General features: G+C 55.9%; 2 protein-coding genes across 21 annotated transcripts in view; both read left to right on the forward strand.

The window, feature by feature from the left end:
- STRADA (STE20 related adaptor alpha) overlaps positions 1–11,147 on the forward strand; it is a 31,763-nt gene extending 20,616 nt beyond the window's left edge. For 12 of the 17 annotated variants that reach the window (XM_047756987.1, XM_047756983.1, XM_047756972.1 and 9 more), the window contains 9 exons: positions 562–664; positions 1,281–1,402; positions 3,120–3,228; positions 3,343–3,466; positions 6,101–6,296; positions 6,792–6,896; positions 9,351–9,592; positions 9,885–9,927; positions 10,223–11,147. In XM_047756987.1, the coding sequence (XP_047612943.1) occupies positions 613–664; positions 1,281–1,402; positions 3,120–3,228; positions 3,343–3,466; positions 6,101–6,296; positions 6,792–6,896; positions 9,351–9,592; positions 9,885–9,927; positions 10,223–10,375 (1,146 nt within the window). In that variant the 5' untranslated portion in view covers positions 562–612 and the 3' untranslated portion in view covers positions 10,376–11,147. The other 5 variants (XM_047756975.1, XM_047756981.1, XM_047756977.1 and 2 more) reach the window with 2 other exon arrangements.
- Positions 11,148–12,047: 900 nt separating this feature from the next.
- LIMD2 (LIM domain containing 2) lies at positions 12,048–16,101 on the forward strand. 4 transcript variants are annotated; one of them, XM_047756992.1, is made up of 5 exons: positions 12,048–12,260; positions 14,595–14,689; positions 14,875–14,919; positions 14,992–15,131; positions 15,207–16,101. In XM_047756992.1, exons 2-5 carry the CDS (start codon positions 14,648–14,650, stop codon positions 15,364–15,366), a joined length of 387 nt encoding a protein of 128 aa, XP_047612948.1. In that variant the 5' UTR covers positions 12,048–12,260; positions 14,595–14,647; the 3' UTR covers positions 15,367–16,101. The 4 variants fall into 4 exon arrangements, with proteins under 4 accessions (XP_047612948.1, XP_047612944.1, XP_047612945.1 ...); XM_047756988.1 differs by lacking the exon at positions 12,048–12,260 and adding an exon at positions 12,275–12,859; XM_047756989.1 differs by lacking the exon at positions 12,048–12,260 and adding an exon at positions 13,727–13,860.
- The last annotated feature ends 839 nt before the right edge of the window (positions 16,102–16,940 follow it).

Below are 16,940 nucleotides of genomic sequence, written 5' to 3' on the forward strand. Positions count from 1 at the left end.
CCAGGGTGTTAGCCATTTTCTGGCTTTAGGAAACGTCAGGAAATGATGGGTCTGGGCTCCTGGTTTCCTGAAGATTTAGTGTGTTTGATCTTTGGGATTTTTTTTTAAAGTCAAGACCTTAAAACTAGGACCCTAACGCGGCAGGAAATTCAAGAGGATCCCCCACCTACCCACCCCCCCTTCTCTTTTCTACATGTGTTTTCTTTCCAGACATCCTTTCCCAAGTAAGAATTTCATGGTTTTTAGCAAATAAGCCAGTTGTTGGAAAGGACACACAATCAGCTATTCACGAGAACTGGCCCTTGTCACACACACACACACCCCCAGTTCGTAGGCACTTTCACACTCACTCACCCTGGCAGTAGTGCTGCTTACTGCCTCGAACAGCTGAGTTTTCCTCTACATTTCTCATCAAGTAGTGCCAGAACTGCTGCTTTGCTTCAGAGTCAGAATTTGCACGTTTGTTTCGATGCCAGTCACCTTGTGGGTCTGAATTACCATCTCCCCACGCTCATCCCACCCCCAGGTTTCACTTATTAACCTAGTTTTCTTTTTCTTTAGACCAATGAGGCGAGCTCAGAGTCGATAGCATCCTTCTCTAAACAGGAGATCATGAGTAGCTTCCTGCCAGAGGGAGGGTGTTACGAACTACTCACCGTTATAGGTAACGTCCAGGACTGTCAGGGCGTTCATGCCCCAGGGGACCCCTGCAGCCTGCTCAGCACCCTCAGACAAGTGTGTGCCAGAAGCTGTCAGCCAGTTAGCAGGATTCGTGGTGACAAAACTGGCTTCTGTGGGTCGTCTTTAGTTTTCTTCTTCCAAGTATGGGGAAAAAAATCATTCCAGGAGAGAAGTTCTTCTCAATTCCTTTCTTTCGGGCTGTACACTTCTGGCATCTGGGTCGCAGAATAATTGGCTGAGGGAGAACTGATGGAAAAAAAAAATCAAGAAACAATAGAAGTAAAAGTTTTGTCTTTTGTCTTTTTAGGGCCGCACCCATAGCATATGTAAGTTCCCAGGCTAAGGGTTGAATCAGAGCTGTAGCCGCCAGCCTACACCACAGCCACAGCAACGCGGGATCCGTAACCCACTGAGCAAGGCCAGGGATCTAACCTGTGTCCTCATGGATCCTGGTCGGGCTTGTTACCGCTGAGTCACCATGGGAACTCCCACAAGTGAACGTTCGAACTTAGATTTTCTTTTAAAGTTAAGCCTCTTTGGGGAACCTGGACGCCTTTGCTGCTGTTGTCCCTGTTTATGGCATTCCTCTTTTTTTTCAGGCAAAGGATTCGAGGACCTGATGACAGTGAACCTAGCAAGGTACAAACCAACAGGAGAGTATGTGACGGTGCGAAGGATTAACCTCGAAGCGTGTTCCAGTGAGATGGTGACGTTCTTGCAGGTGAAGAAATGCGACTGTGATGCCTGGGGGGTGGGCTCCTAGTTCCAGCAGTAATGTCCAGGATCTCTCACATCGGAAGTTGTGGAAGCGCTTGCTGAAGAATCTTGGGCATGCGGCGTTAGGATTCTACGATGCTGCTCAGCCCAATTTATAGTCCCCACTTCTTCTCCAAAGATCGTTTTTGGCCCGTGTATTTGTTTATCATTCAGAGAGGCTCTGAATCACACGCACTGGTAAGTGGCAGGGCCAGGCTCCCCCCAGACAGTCTCTTTCAGGTGCCTCGGGCGACCAGCGACCGTCCCCAGCCCTTCGTGTCTTTTTGCCCGGGGTTCCTTTTCTGCCGGAGAAGCAAGCAAGTTAAACTGGGAGAGGCTGCAGGCGTAGTACCTGGGCAGGGACTGGATTCTTCTTCACAGTTGAAGGTTTGCATGGGGAACCTCTTAGATTTAGGGCCTGAGTCAGTGTATTTTCAGCCCAGTTATGTGCAGCCCCACCTCCTCATCTTCAATGATAATGTTTTTCTGAATTCATGCTCAGCTGCTCCAATACCAGGTCATGTGTCCAGGGTAGCTTTGTGAGTCTGAGAATGGAACAGTCAGTCCCAGCTCAGTTATTTGGGAAAACATGTATCTGAGTTTGTTCTAGAGAAAACTGGCCTTCATGAGTCTTTCTGTTGTTTGTTTTTTTTATTTTCCCACTGTACAGCAAGGGGATCAAGTTATCCTTACATGTATACATTACATTTTTTTTTTCCCCACCCTTTGTTCTGTTGCAACATGAGTATCTAGACATAGTTCTCAATGCTTTCTGTTCTTTTTAAAAAAAAATTTTTTGGAGGATAGTTGACTTACAATGTTGGTGATTTTTATCCTTATTCTGTAAAGCAACGTGGACAGGTAGACAGTGCTACCTTTTTGGCCTTGTCTCATTTCCCAGAGGCCTGGACCCTGGAGTTTTTGCAGTTCTTTTGTACATATGCTTTTTAAGGCCACACCTGAGGCATATGGAGGTTCCCAGGCCAGGGATTGAACCCACGCCTCCACATCGATCTGAGCTGCTGTAGTCGGATTCTTAACCCCCTGCACCACAGTAGGATGTCAGGAACTCCTGTACAGTTTTGTTTTTTTTTTTCCACGTGTTTTGTCCAAATTTATTTTAAAATTCCATGGGTCTTAAACTTTCTATAGCTGCTTCTGAAGAAGAGAGATCTCTACTTGAGGTCGCTAAGGAATCTCTTCTAATGTTTCATGTTGTTGTTTGCTCTTTAAGGCTTTCTTTCCTTTTTCTACTGATAACATTTTCTGTACACTGGAAAACAGTTTTTTGTTCTGTTATCTTAAAGAAGAGTTCTGTGCCTTGGCCCTTAAAGCTGAGCTTAGCTTCTATCTTCCTAAGACTCCAGTCCTCAGTTCGTCTTCATCTGCTGCCCTCCGCTGCATTGTTAGCGGTTGCCCTGTTGGCGGGGAGCTTAGGACTGGCTGTAGGATCAGCTGGCAGAGCCAAACTTAGGCAGGAGCTGACGAAGCAGGCCTGGCTTCCCTGCCAAGGCGGCAGAGCCCAGCTCCTCTCATGCTGGTGGCACCTGCTCAGGCTGCTCCCAGGACTCTGAGAAGAGCACCTGGGAAGGCCGAACTCCCCGTACCACTCCTGCTGCCCCCTTCGAGTTGAGCGTCACTCCTCAGTACCGGTTCTGACCGCGGCTTACCGTTGCTTTTAGGGGGAGCTCCATGTCTCTAAACTCTTCAGCCATCCCAATATCCTGCCCTATCGAGCCACCTTTATCGCAGACAACGAGCTGTGGGTTGTCACATCATTCATGGCGTATGGTGAGTGGGAAAGGGGTCCTGGCAGAGAGGGGGGGTTCTGAGAGCTCTGCTCTCAGCGTGCTCGTGTGCTGTTTTCCTCATCTGTGACCCTCCCCTCTGTCCCACGATCTCCAGGCTCTGCAAAGGATCTCATCTGTACACACTTCATGGACGGCATGAACGAGCTGGCCATCGCTTACATCCTGCAGGGGGTGCTCAAGGCCCTGGACTACATCCACCACATGGGATATGTGCACAGGTGCTTCCCGGGCCCACATACCCTCCACAAGAGCAGGATCTGGGCCCAGAAGCCCTCCAGGAAACAGTTGAAGGTTGACTGAACTTAGCGAAGACAGAGTTTAAATCACGGTTGGAATCCTGCCCTCGCCTCTGCTGGAGGCAGAGCAGTTCCCTGTCAGTGCTGAAGCCACAGACTCTCTTTCCCAGGCAGCTTGGTTCTGAGTGTTGCTTGAGGGGAGAATCTGACATGGAGCATCCATATTGGTGTGTGCGCCCCAGAGTCCACCCTCTGCCTGGAGCCTGGGAAAAGGCAGGTGGCTTAGGAGATGATGTCAGGAAAAGTGGGTCATGGTCAGGAGGGAAATAAAGCCAGGATCCCTGCCTCACTCCCCATACAGAGAGCACTTCAGATCCATTAAAGGCCTAACTTAGATAGAAGGAAAGGTGAGGAAATGCCTTTGTGACCTGGGCGCATACCAGAACTTCTAAATGTTTTACACATACAAGACATAAGCAAAAAATTGATGAATTTGAGGAGTTCCTGTCATGGCTCAGTGGTTAACGAAACCATCTAGTATCCATGAGGACGCAGGTTTGATCCCTGGCCTCGCTCAGTGGGTTAAGGATGTGGCGTTGCCGTGAGCTATGATGTAGGTTGCACACGTGGCTCAGATCCCAAGTTGCTGTGGTTGTGGCTACAGCTCTGATTCAGCCCCTAGCCTGGGAACCAGAACCTCCATGTGCTGCAAGTGCAGCCATAAAAAGACAAAAAAATGATGAATTTGATATCTTATATCAAGATTCAAGCATTCTCTTCAGTAAAGGACACCAGAAACAAAATTAAGAAAGGAGCCACGGGTGGAAGATGTCAGTGTTGTCTAAAACACACCGGAGGAGTTCCCGTCGTGGCGCAGTGGTTAACGAATCCGACTAGGAACCATGAGGTTGCGGGTTCGGTCCCTGCCCTTGCTCAGTGGGTTAACGATCCGGCGTTGCCGTGAGCTGTGGTGAAAGTTGCAGACACGGCTCAGATCCCACGTTGCTGTGGCTCTGGCGTAGGCCGGTGGCTACAGCTCCGATTCAACCCCTAGCCTGGGAACCTCCATATGCCACGGGAGCGGCCCAAGAAATAGCAACAACAACAACAACAAAAAAAAGACAAAAGACATAAATAAATAAATAAATAAATAAAACACACCGGAGATTAGTAACAAGGAAATTTTGTGAATCACTAGGAAAAGGATAGCAAAGCAATAGAAAAATGAGCAAAGGATATGGAGTTTATAAAAGAAGACACCCCAAAGACTAACGGTCATAAGAACAGACACTCAAATCTAGCAAGAATCAGGAAATCAAATTAAAACAGGAGGCTATTATTTTATATACATGGAACCATCAGTGATTCATGGGCTGGGTGAGGACCAGTGCCCTGAGGAGGTGGCCCAACACAGCCAGCCAGGGTCACTCGGAACCAGGACCATCAGTGCTAGCTCTGGGTGCACGCCTCAAAGAAACTGGTCCACGGGTGCATCAGGGGACATGTATGTGGACATCTTTGCTCACATCCATGGTGACTAGAGGTAGCACGAGTGTCCTTTCCTGGAAGAACAGATTAGTAATCATTAGACCCCACCCCAGAGTGCAGGTGGCAATTAGAAGCAACAATTAGGTGTATGTAGTTGGCAACACGGATGGTTCTTGAAAATAGAAGAATGGGGTGCATAACAGTACCATTAGGTCAATAGAAGATGCATGCAAAATAGTGATGCACTTATGTAAACCTACAAACAAAAGTACAGATTAAAGGCAGGAGATGGTAGAGGAAGCAGTGGTCTGTAAGCATAAATGAGAGCTTTAACAAAATATAAATAAATTTTAAAATTTAGTGGTATGCAATTGGGTCATGCTATTTTTTTTTTGTCTTTTTGTCTTTTTGCCTTTTCTAGGGCTTCTCCTGAATATGGAGGTTCCCAGGCTAGAGGTCTAATCGGAGCTGCAGCTGCCGGCCTACGCCATAGCCACAACAATGCCAGATCCGAGCCACATCTGCCACCTACACCACAGCTCACGGCAATGCTGGATCCTTAACCCACTGAGCAAGGCCAGGGATCAAACCTGCAACCTCGGGATTCCTAGCCGGATTCATTAACCACTGAGCCACAACGGGAACTCCAGGTCATGCTATTTTTTTATGTGTGTGTGCTTTTTAGGGCCACACTCAGGGCATATGAAGGTTCCCAGGCTAGGGGTCTAATGGGAGCTACAGACGCCAGCCTACACCACAGCCACAGCAACTCCGGATCCCAGCCACATCTGCGACCTACACCATAGTTCTCAGCAACACTGGATCCTTGACCCACTGAGCGAGGCCAGGGATCCATCAAACCTGCAACCTCATGGTTCCTAGTCGGATTCGTTTCCACTGTGCCATGACAGGAACTCCTACTTTTTCTTTTTTATGTTTTAAGTTTTTCATGAAAATCTATGCTCATGTATGTATAATATGTATATATATATATATATAAGTATAATACACATATACACCTCCCCCCGCCCCAGGGGAGAGAGCTGACTGGCTCTAGTGTGGGAAGACAAAGGTTTATGGTGTGAGGGGCTCCTACTGCCTGGTGACTCCCCTCCCCCTGCCCCCCAGGAGTGTCAAAGCCAGCCATGTTCTGATCTCTGCCGATGGGAAGGTCTACCTGTCCGGTTTACGCAGCAACCTCAGCATGATCAGCCACGGGCAGCGGCAGCGCGTAGTCCACGACTTTCCCAAGTACAGTATCAAGGTTCTGCCTTGGCTCAGCCCGGAGGTCCTCCAGCAGGTCTGTGCCCTGGGTCTTGAGGAGGCAAGTTGTGGTTCCCTGGGGAGGCCTTTAGGAATTTCCGGGGGATGAGGGGTGCCTCCCAGCTTCTGAGTAGAGTAAGGGGCTCCCGGAGGGAGGATGGGTACCCCCCGGAAGGGGAGGCCTCTTGACACGGGCGTTTCGTGCCCATTGCAGGGGATGTCGTTCCCCTCTGAGGTCCCACACTGCACTTGAGGCTCCCTTAGAGACCCTCCCATCTTAAGGGAGAAGCGAGCACTGGGGAGATGTTTGGTGCTGTCCGCGTCCCTACGCGGAGCAGGCGTGCTTCCTCCTGCTGTCGCAGAGCATCCCCAAGACATTCCTTTCTTCTGAAATGGCAGCACCTCCTCAGTTGTACAGGCCAGGAAAGTCTTAGCAGCTGACCCCAATTTGGGGACAGGCATTCTTTTCTTCTTCCCAGTTTTTGTTCTCCCCGCTTCTTTTTCTAAGAACAACAGCTATAGTGGAGTGAGCTGTGGCTCTTTCCTCCTGATCTAGAATCTTCAGGGTTATGATGCCAAGTCCGACATCTACAGCGTGGGAATCACAGCCTGTGAACTGGCCAATGGCCACGTCCCCTTTAAGGATATGCCTGCCACCCAGGTAAGCCTGCAGCCGAGGGGTTTCCTTCTGGCCTGTCTGCTTTCCTCAAACACTTGTTGAGGACCTGCCACACTCAGGACACCAGCCAGGGACACTAAGATGACAGGCCCAGTCCTTTCCTTCAAGAGCCCACCCGTGCGGGAGATGGTGCAACTGTTTACTTCCCTCTGCAATACCTGCAGGGTAGTGGAGCCTGGGGAGCGCCTGAGTCGCAGGCCCAGAGCCCACATACCAGGTGTCTTAAAAACATACATCAAGCTAACAGTTTTTTATAAATTTATAAAATATGTTCAATCTTCTTCCCTTGACCTGTATACCTGGAAGGCCAGTTTCTGATTTAGAATTCTTAGACTTTGCAGGTTCTATGCTGTCACGTTCCAGCCAATACTTTTGCAACCTCCAGCCTGCAAGTTCAACTTCTGTTCATGACCCCCGCTTTTTTTTTTCTTTTTTTTTAGGGCCGCACCTATGGCCTTTGGAGGTTCCCAGGGTAGGGGTCAAATCAGAGCTGTAGCTGCCAGCCTACACCACAGCCACAGCAACGCCAGATCCAAGCCACATCTGCTACCTACACCACAGCTCACAGCAATGCCATCCTTGTCCCATGAGGCCAGGAATCGAACCTGTGTCCTCATGGTTCCTAGTCGGGTTTGTTACTGCTGAGCCGCAATGGGGACTCCCTGTTCATGCCCCTTTTAATGGCCACCCTCTGGCCACTCGTAGGCATATACGCAGCCAGTGGCTTTGTCTACCACTTGGAGACAGACCCAGGGGAGGGGCTTATCCAGGTCTTATCAAGTCCAGAAAGTGGACTTGTGTCGTTTGGGCAAGGATTACCTGGGTTCCTAGTACCTGGAGCATGATCTAGAACTGGGCGGGGGTGTGGGTTCTGGGCAAGTGCTCCCTGAACCCACAGGCTGCTTGCCCTGTGGGGACAGGAGCAGCTAAAGGACGGCCAAAGAGCAGCTCTAGAGGAGGGGGCCCGGGGAGGCTTCTGGTAGGAGGTGACACTTGAGTGGCGAAGGCAAATAGGAATTAACTGTAAAGAATGGGAACTAGAAGGAAACGCTTTGAGGCAGAGGGAACAGCATGTGCAAACACCCAGAGTCAAGAAAGAACAGGGGGAGTTCCCGTCGTGGCGCAGTGGTTAACGAATCCGACTAGGAACCATGAGGTTGCGGGTTCGGTCCCTGCCCTTGCTCAGTGGGTTAACGATCCGGCGTTGCCGTGAGCTGTGGTGTAGGTTGCAGACGCGGCTCGGATCCCACGTTGCTGTGGCTCTGGCGTAGGCCGGTGGCTACAGCTCCAATTCGACCCCTAGCCTGGGAACCTCCATATGCCGCGGGAGCGGCCCAAGAAATAGCAACAACAACAAAAAGACAAAAAAAAAAAAAAGAACAGGATGTGAGAACCGCACGTCATTGCAAATGGCTGAAGCACAGGTGGGGGCCGCTAGGTGACACGGCTGGAGAAGGAAGCAGGGGGAGCTCATGAAGGACAGGGCGTGCCTCTCCAGGGCGTCTGGTTCCTGTCCCGAAGCATGTGGAGAATCGCCCAAGGCTTTTAAGCACAGGAGTGATAGCATCAGATACATATTTTAGAAAGATGACTCTCGCAGATAGCTTAGCTCTGGTAGACCAGCTAGGAGGGTAGGGAAACCGAGGCAGGGAGTCTGGAAAACCTAAGACAGGACAGATGCTCAGGAAAGATATAAAAGGCTGTTTAAGGTAAACGACACAGATCCAGTGTTCTGTAGAGCTTCCTGAGGGGATGGACATGTCCTACGTCTGCACCGTCCAGGATGGCGGCCACCAGTCACCTGTGGCTCTTGAGCACTTAAAATGTGGCCAGAAGGATTGAGGAACTGAATTTTAAACCGAATCGAAATTAAACACAGCTATGCAATGGCTGGTGGCTCCCATACTGGACAGCACAGTTCTAGAAGGATTTCTGCCTTGGACAGTTGACAAGGTTCATGAGGATAGCAGTCCCCAAGGCGGGCTGCTTTTACATGTACTGAGCCTGAGGACTTTGCAGTGACAGCCCAGGACATGGCACTGCTGGTGCTTGGGATGGACCCCACCAGGCTCAGCCGGGCGCGGCAAACTGGGGCTGGGCCTCAAAGACAGGACCCGGCTGCCGCCTTGACCTATGGTGAGGGCTCTACAGTTAAAAAGATCTGATGCCTTATAAAGGGGGAGAGACTGCAGGCCCCTTCCTTCCAGCCCCGCTGAAGGCAGGTCCTTTTTTGCAGCCTTCCTCTTCCGCTTGGCCTTGCTGGGCTGTGGCTGTCCAGCCAGTGGCCGGCACTCCTTTGGGAAAGTCAGACTTCGTCCACTTCTGTCTTTACTCCCCGCAAATCCCTTGTATATTGGGAAAGTGTACCTGTGAAGAAACTCCCTGGGCCTTTCAGGGGTCCCCTCCAGTCCAGGCCCTGGCTCTGTCCCTCCCCAGATGCTGCTGGAGAAGCTGAACGGCACTGTGCCCTGTCTGCTGGACACCAGCACCATCCCCGCTGAGGAGCTGACCATGGGTGCCCCACGCTCAGCGGCCAACCCTGGCCTGAGTGAGAGCCTGGCCACCAGCACCCCCAGGACCTCCAATGGCGACTCGCCCTCCCACCCCTATCACCGCACCTTCTCGCCCCACTTCCACCACTTTGTGGAGCAGTGCCTTCAGCGCAGCCCGGATGTAAGGTATACGTGCCGGGCTGGGAGTGGACTTTGGGGGGCTCTGGAGGGGAAGGCAGAGTTGGAAAGGATGCATCAGTCCCCAGGGAGCCCAGGAAAAGCCTGGGTTCCCCAGGGAGTCCGGACCCCTCCCCCAGGAGGATCAGCACAGGGTTTGCTAGGAAGCAGCGTGGGTGGCGCTGGCTGTTTCTTGGGGAGCCAAGGGAAGGATGGGCGGCCCTGGCAATAAGGTGGGAGCCGCAGGAGTTGGGAAATCTGGAGCCGGGCGTGATGCCGGTCTCCCCCCCTTTCTCTCCAGACCGAGTGCCAGCACCCTCCTGAACCACTCTTTCTTCAAGCAGGTACAGTAGCGCTTCCCCGAGGCTCCTGGTTCTTTGTTGTTTTTTCCTGCCTGTGGTTCCAGCTCCTCTCAGTCCCCCGCAGGCCGCTTAGCGTGAGCTCTTCAGATGGTCTCTCCTCTGCCCTTCAAATCAGAGATACGGCCGCGTTTCCAAAGCCCCTCAGAGGCGTGGCTCCTCCCTCTCATAGAGACTTTTGGCCCCAACAGCCCATCTGTCCCCAGGCCCTGGTCCCTTGCCCCTTGGAGTCCTGGGACTCAAAGCAACAGGATCCACCCCCAACTCTCGCCTCCCCCAGATCAAGCGACGTGCCTCAGAGGCTCTGCCTGAGCTACTTCGTCCTGTCACCCCAATCACCAATTTTGAGGGCAGCCAGTCTCAAGATCCCAGTGGAATCTTTGGCCTGGTAACAAACCTGGAAGAGCTGGAGGTGGATGACTGGGAGTTCTGAGCCTCTGAAGAAGGTGCGCGTTCTCATCCCAGGCCGTGAACCTCCAGGGACCCTTCCCAAGGGCTGGCCACATCCCCACACGCCTGGGTGCAGCCTGGGGAAAGGATATTTCTGCCAGGAGAGTTGGCTGCTTACTGACTGGGAAGGAAACTCCTGGAGAGAAACTTGGCTTTACTGTTCCAAGGCTTTTGAGACACAAGGGAGCCCCAACAACCAGGGCTCGGGAGGGGCCGGAAAGCTGACGTTCCCAGGCCTGTGAGCTCAAGTGACCTGACTTGTTCAGAAGGAAGAGATGCTGCTCTGGCCCTGGGGGCTGAAGTCCAAGCCCAGGACTTAAGACACCCACCCAGAGCTGTAAGACTTCTTCCCACTCTAGCTCTCCTACCTAGTTCCATTTTTTGCCTCTGCTCTCAGATCCTATAGGTCCATGGAGGGGTGAACAATAAGACCCCCTCCCCTCAGACCTCTTCCTAATAACTGAAGGGAAGGGTATTTTTATTTTATTTTATTTTATTTTTTCTTTTGAAGCACTAGGTGAAAGCTGAGGTAGGCCGTCATCATCCCCCTTTTCGCTTGGGCCCTGATACCTAAAACCTTCCCTTGGTTCATCTGTGGAGCTCATTCCTTTCCCACCAAGAGTCCATCTTGCTGCCTCCTGCCAGCTGCCTCAGTGCTTCCTCCAGGGGCCATAATGTCTTGCCTCGCCTGAGGGCCAGTGCTTCTGCTGTGTTAGTTTACTTGCCAGAACAAATTAAAATTTCCAGAGAGTCCACTGGAGAGTGATGTGTGTTGGCCGTGCAGGCTTGGACATGAGTCATCCTGCCCTGGGTTCTGCCATCCGAAGAAGAGCGTGGTCCCACCAGTGCTGTGGGAACACGGCAGTGACCTCTTTCATTAGCTAGACAGCCTTGCAACACACACATTTCTGTTAAAACCCGTAATAGATTTGTCTCTTAACTCTCTAACGTTGAAGCCATTAATTTTAGCCTGTGGCCATCAAACCACCTGCGGCTGGAAATGTCGAAGTGCTGGAGACCAGCCCCTCCACAGGACCTGTTGCAGGGCCACTGGAGTCCAGGCAGAAGAGGCTCAGCTTTGGCAGGAAAGGAGGTGGAGGGCTTTGTTTTGTAATGAGATGCATGGTGTCTCCTCACCGTTGGAAGTAATATTAAAAGAGCAGGTAACCTAAGAACCAGCCGGCCCCTCTCCATCGTGCTGGCTGGCGGCCAGGGGATGATTCTCACCTCTCTCTCCTCTGTGGTGCTTCCCAGCAGCCGCCCCAGCACCAGGCCAGCCCGTGCGGGGTGTGTGCTCCTCTCTAGCTCAGGCACTTCAGATGTCAGATCAAGGAAGTGCCCCTCCCTCTCCCTTGCAGCTGCTTTGACCCATCTGATGCCCTCACTTTCCTCAGAAATTCTAACACCAGTTTCAAAAACGGAAAACCTCTTCCCTTGGGCAGTTGCAGGGATGGACGAGAAGGGAATGGCCCCAGCGGTGAGGGAGTGGGGAAACCTGACATGGCGGAGGGGGGACGAGGCCAGGTCACGTTTATTTCCAACCGTCCCACTCAGCTCATGTTTTTTTGTTGGCTTTTTTTTTTTTTTCTTTAAACCTCAAGTTCCCTTTTGTTAACACCATTATCAGCTTGTTTTCTTTCCTCTGAACCGCTTGCTTCACCTTGCTGTTAGCTCACCCTCAGCGCCCAGAGTGCTGCTTCCGTGGGCTCCACCCCGCCCTTCAGCCCGGGAACGTCCTGGGCGGGCCAGGGGCCTGGGGCCGGGCGGCCAGGGAGTGCCCAGGTGCCAGCCCCGCGCAGCGCAGCTTGTGCCTCCGGGGCGTTCACCTTTCCTGCCTCAGCACAGCCCCTGGGAGAACCTGACGACAGGTGTGGGCGCCTGGCCGGGAAAGATGCTGCCCGGGGCGGGCTTTAGGAGTCTCTCCCCCACACCCGCCGGGGGCCTGCAGCTCAGCCCAAGCGGAAAGCTTCCTGCGGAGAGGGCCCGGAGGCTGAGGAGGAAAGCCGAGCGGGGCGCGGGCGCTGAGGGAGCCAAGGGAGCGGCTGGGGGCGCCTGTCGCCTCCCGCACTCCCCCGCCAGGCGCCGGCGGCGCCGCGCTGTTCTGTTCCCTGACAAGCGTGTGGGCTGCGTTCTGGAGCCGCCAGTTCTATTCCTGCCACAGTGTGGAAACAAGCTATGTTTAGGGCTGTGCTTCGCGCAACAGCTTCCAGCCTGGCATCAGGCACAGCCCAGCAGTCCCTGGTGCCCAGCAGGCAGGTCCCTGGGGTCCTCGCAGAGGCTGTGTTCCCCTTCCACAGGTTCCTCCTACGTGCCTCAGACCTGCTGCAGCGCGTGCCGGAGCCCAGGCAGCGGGCTAGGCCAGAGGGCAGCGCGTCAGGAGCCGGGTCGGGGTCAGAAGCCCTGGCCTCTCATGCCAGCCCTGCTGCTCCAGCTTTGCTACTTGGAACAAGTCACTTCAAATCCTCAGGTCTCACCCCCCCTGTGTCAAGTGGTGTTTGCATGAGCCCAGGTTCGCTTTTTATGAAGGCTGGGAATCTCTTTCTCTGAAAGAGGTAACCTCACTTCTCTCAGGGGCGGGGGATAACAGCCCACAAAGCCCAGGCACGGAAGCGCGGCGGCCGCCCCTCTGGGCGCCACAGGCGCAGCCTCCCGGGCCCCAGTCTCCGGGGCGGCGGGAGAAGGCTGGAGGGCTGCTGGCCGAAGGAGACTGAACATCGCGGCCCCGGGACCCTCCCTGCGGCGCGGGCCAGGCCTCGCCGCCTAGCGTGGCTGTACCGCGTGCCCGGCCGCCCTGCCTTCTTGGCGGCCGCGCAAGCGCCCCTGGCGTCCGGAGGCCTCCGCGCGCGCGAGGGGGCGTGGGAGCGGCGCGGGGTCGCTGGGCGGGGCTCCGAGGCCGCCCCCGCGGGTCGTCCGTGCAGCAGGGCCCCTGGAGCGGGAAAATGGAAGCTGCCAGAGGCCCAGGCGCGCCTGGTTATTGTTTTCCGCCGCGGGGGCCTCGCCGGGAGCGCCGTTCATCCCGCGACCCCAGCGTCTCCACCTGGGCTTGCCCCCGCCCCGAGGCCTGCGATGCGGACCCTCGGGCTCGGGTCCCTGGCTCCGTCCGGAGCGGGCCGACGGGGCGGCCGGTTTCGCGAGGCTAGCGAGCGCGAAGCCTTTGGGCGGTGCGGAGCGCCAAGAGCGCGGTGTCGGCGCGGGGGCAGACAAAGGCGAGGGACGCCGAGTGAGGGGAAGACAAAGCGCAGAAAGGGGTCGGCGGCGGCGCGGGGCCCTGGAGGCGGCTCTGGGCGCGGCGGAGCCAATGGGCGGGCGCGGGGCGGGGGCCGGCGGGGGCGGTGCCGTGATAAGGCGCTGGCGGCCGCGGCCGCTCAGGGACCACTGGCAACGGCGGCAGCTCGTTCCCGCGCGCTCCTCGCACCCGCGGCGTCCCCCGGAGACCGACCCCCGCCCCTCGGCACAGGCCGGGGCCCGGTGAGACTCGCGGGCGGGCCAAGGGAGGGGCCGGCATCCGGCTTGCAATCCCGGCGGCCCAGGTGGGGGCTGCGGACGCTGGGGCCGCCGCCCACGGGGTCCCAACGCCGAGCGCTTCAGCCCGTCGCTCTCGCCCGGGGCTGCGAGGCCAGCGTGCGTCCTTCGGGTCGGGCCTCTGGGCCGGGGCGGGGCAGGGGTGCCCTCGGCTGGGTCCGCAAGGGTCCTGAGAGTGGGGGCCGGGGCCGAGGAGCGCGGCGGGCGGCGGCTTGGCCGCGCCGGGCGGGTGGCCCAACCCGGGAGCGCTGTCCAGGGGCTGGGCTGGTGGAGCGGGCAGTGCTCGGCCCCGAGCTGGGTGGCGTCGAGGTGGGGTCAGCCCTGGCCCGGCCCGCTCTCTGCTGACCTCCTCTCGCGCCAGGCGAGGTCAGAGCTCTCGGGGCGCTCGGGCGGCTGCGCGGAGCCCTTCCCCCAGCCGCTGCCGCTGACTCTGTTCTTCTCCCGACACATGGTTCCACTCAGGGACCCCTGTTCCCTGGGGAGCTGCGAGGGGGGCGGGCTGGCCAAGGGGGGGCGGCGGGTGGGTGAGGGGCGGAAGTGGCAAGACCCAGAGCAACAGGAAATGACTTAGGGAAAGTCCCAACCACAGCCCCCCAGCCCCCTGCTGTAAACACCCCCACCCCCACCCTGCGAGCTGGGGAAGGGCTTGTGGGGCCCTCCCAACCGACTTCCCCTTGCAGAACCCTGCGGGTGCCGCGTCTCCACCCGGCGCCTCCATCGCCTCCAACGAGCCATGTTCCAGGCTGCAGGAGCCGCCCAGGCCACCCCTTCTCATGTAGGTGATCAGCCGGGTGGGAGGGCACTCCATCCCTGCAGGTGTCTGGCCTGGGGGTGAACGGGTGAGGAGCAGCCTGTCTCCCTTCCCCTCCTTGATTGAGTGTCCCTGGGATCTGGTCTGGTGATGGTCGTGGGAGGGGGGCCCTTCCTCAGCTGACCCTGCCCCACTGCCCTCTCCCTCAGGAAACCAAAGGTGGCGGAGGAAGCAGTACCGTGCAGCGCTCCAAGGTAGGGCCCTGCGTGTGCGGGGAGGAAGGGATGGGGGTGGTCAGGTCCCTGATGGAGTCTCTCCTGGAACAGTCCTTCAGCCTCCGGGCCCAGGTGAAGGAGACCTGCACTGCCTGCCAGAAGACTGTGTACCCCATGGAGCGGCTGGTGGCTGACAAGCTCATTTTCCACAACTCTTGCTTCTGCTGCAAGCACTGTCACACCAAGCTCAGGTGCGCCCTTTCCCTACCCCTGCCCTGGCCTTCCGGTCCTGCCCTGACCTGACCACAGCTGTTCTGCTTCTGCAGCCTGGGCAGCTATGCAGCGCTGCATGGGGAATTTTACTGCAAACCCCACTTTCAGCAGCTGTTTAAGAGCAAAGGCAACTACGATGAAGGCTTTGGCCGGAAGCAGCACAAGGAGCTCTGGGCCCACAAGGAGGTGGACCCCGGCACCAAGACAGCCTGAGGCCCCTCTGGCAGTCCCCTCCCTCCTCCCTCCATAGAGGGCCTGGAGCGGGCAGTTGGAAGGGTGGGAGATTGGACCCTGGGCTTGGTTGGGGCAGGGTGGGAAGGGGATGAGGCCATCTTGCTCAGGCAGGGTTATGGGGACAGGGCTTTGCTCCAGGATTTCTTCTTCTCCCTCAGTAGGCCGGGGTTTGGGAACCAGGATTGGGCTTTGCTCAGCACCCTGTTTCCTGCTTCTTTCAGCCTACCCCACTTCACCCCGTGGCCCCCCCGGGAGGCCCCCAGACTCAGCTTCCCTATCTAGGTGCCTTTTCTCCAGCAAGGAGTCAGCATGCCCTCCTCAGGGTCCCGAGCTCCCTCACTGCCACCTGGGGCCCTGGGCAGCCCCCACGTCTCCCCATCTACCTCTGCCCTTAGCCTGGTCCTGAGCCATGGAGAATGGAGGAAGGTGAGCCAGGGTGCCCCCTGCGGCCTCTCCAGGTGCCCACCAGGACCCGCCCCGGGGAGGGGTGGGAAGTGGAGCAGCCCTGCCCCCCCCTCCAAAAAGGCGAGGCAGGGCATGCCCGTGAGGGCCTGGGACCATCTTGCACCGCTGAAGAAGCAGAAACTAAAGCATCCGCCAGGCTGAGAGCCACAAAGACTGGCGGGGAGCTGGCAGGGCCATGCTCCCTGTTCTCCTATTTCTGTTGGTTCTGACTGTTGTGATCAAACCTGTTTTAAAACATGTTTCAACAGATCCTGACTCTGTATTATGTGGCCGGATGGGGGGCTTTGTGACAGGAAGGACACAGACTTGAGGTGACAGGGTCAGCCCAGAGCACGGTGGCTTTGGTGGTGGGGTGTGGCGGTGATGGGTGTCAGAGGCCTATCAGGCAGCCTGAGAAAGGGGGTACGCTTCCCACGCAGGTCTCCATGCTTTCAGACCCAGTGTTTGCTCACTGAAACTGCTCCTCACCCTTGGGAAGGTCAGGCTGGCAGTGGGTGATGGGGCCAAGCCTTACTGCGCTTGAGGATGTGGGGGTGTGAGACAGAATCTTTTTGCCGAACCCTCCCCTGGACCCCCTGTGCCCTGGGAATCAGGAAGGTGTGGTGGGAACAAGCAGATCCAGTAAGTTCTGTCAGAGGTTTCCCAGTCTGTCCTCTTCCTCCTGCTTTTTCAAGCTCCAGGGAATGGGGCAGCCGTGGTCACCGTCCCAAGTAGACTAAAGAGAGACAGCTCATCTGCTCCTCTGAGGGATAAGTTTCCAGCAGAGCAAACAAGCCAAGCTTGGAGGAAATGGGACTCCCAGACCCAACTGTCCTGATTCCCTCCCAACCGCCTGTGGACTATGTGAGTTGAACAAGAGGGCAGACTCCTGGGGGGGATTTGCTGCCTCCACCCCACATGAGTCCTTAAGTTGCTAAATGATCAGGACCTCAAACTCGGGTGGCAGGTGAGTCACAGTACTGTGTGGTGGTAGACACTGCCCCTGGAAGTGGCAGAGCTAACAGCAGAAATGGCACCCCAGAGTGTGAGGAGAGTTGCTGAGAGCCCCATCAGGGCAGGCCCAACTCTGCACCAGAGGCCTCAGCTGG

The sequence above is a fragment of the Phacochoerus africanus genome, chromosome 14 (genome assembly GCF_016906955.1).
Source record: "Phacochoerus africanus isolate WHEZ1 chromosome 14, ROS_Pafr_v1, whole genome shotgun sequence".
NCBI classification, from domain to species: domain Eukaryota; kingdom Metazoa; phylum Chordata; class Mammalia; order Artiodactyla; family Suidae; genus Phacochoerus; species Phacochoerus africanus.

Bases quoted from the DNA above. Each gene is read 5' to 3' on its own strand.
- LIMD2 (XM_047756988.1), top strand. From the start codon at position 12,568: ATGTTTAGGGCTGTGCTTCGCGCAACAGCTTCCAGCCTGGCATCAGGC. The intron at 14,690-14,874 runs GTAGGTGATCAG...CCTCTCCCTCAG, and splicing joins CCCAGGCCACCCCTTCTCAT to GAAACCAAAGGTGGCGGAGG. The intron at 14,920-14,991 runs GTAGGGCCCTGC...CTCCTGGAACAG, and splicing joins GTACCGTGCAGCGCTCCAAG to TCCTTCAGCCTCCGGGCCCA.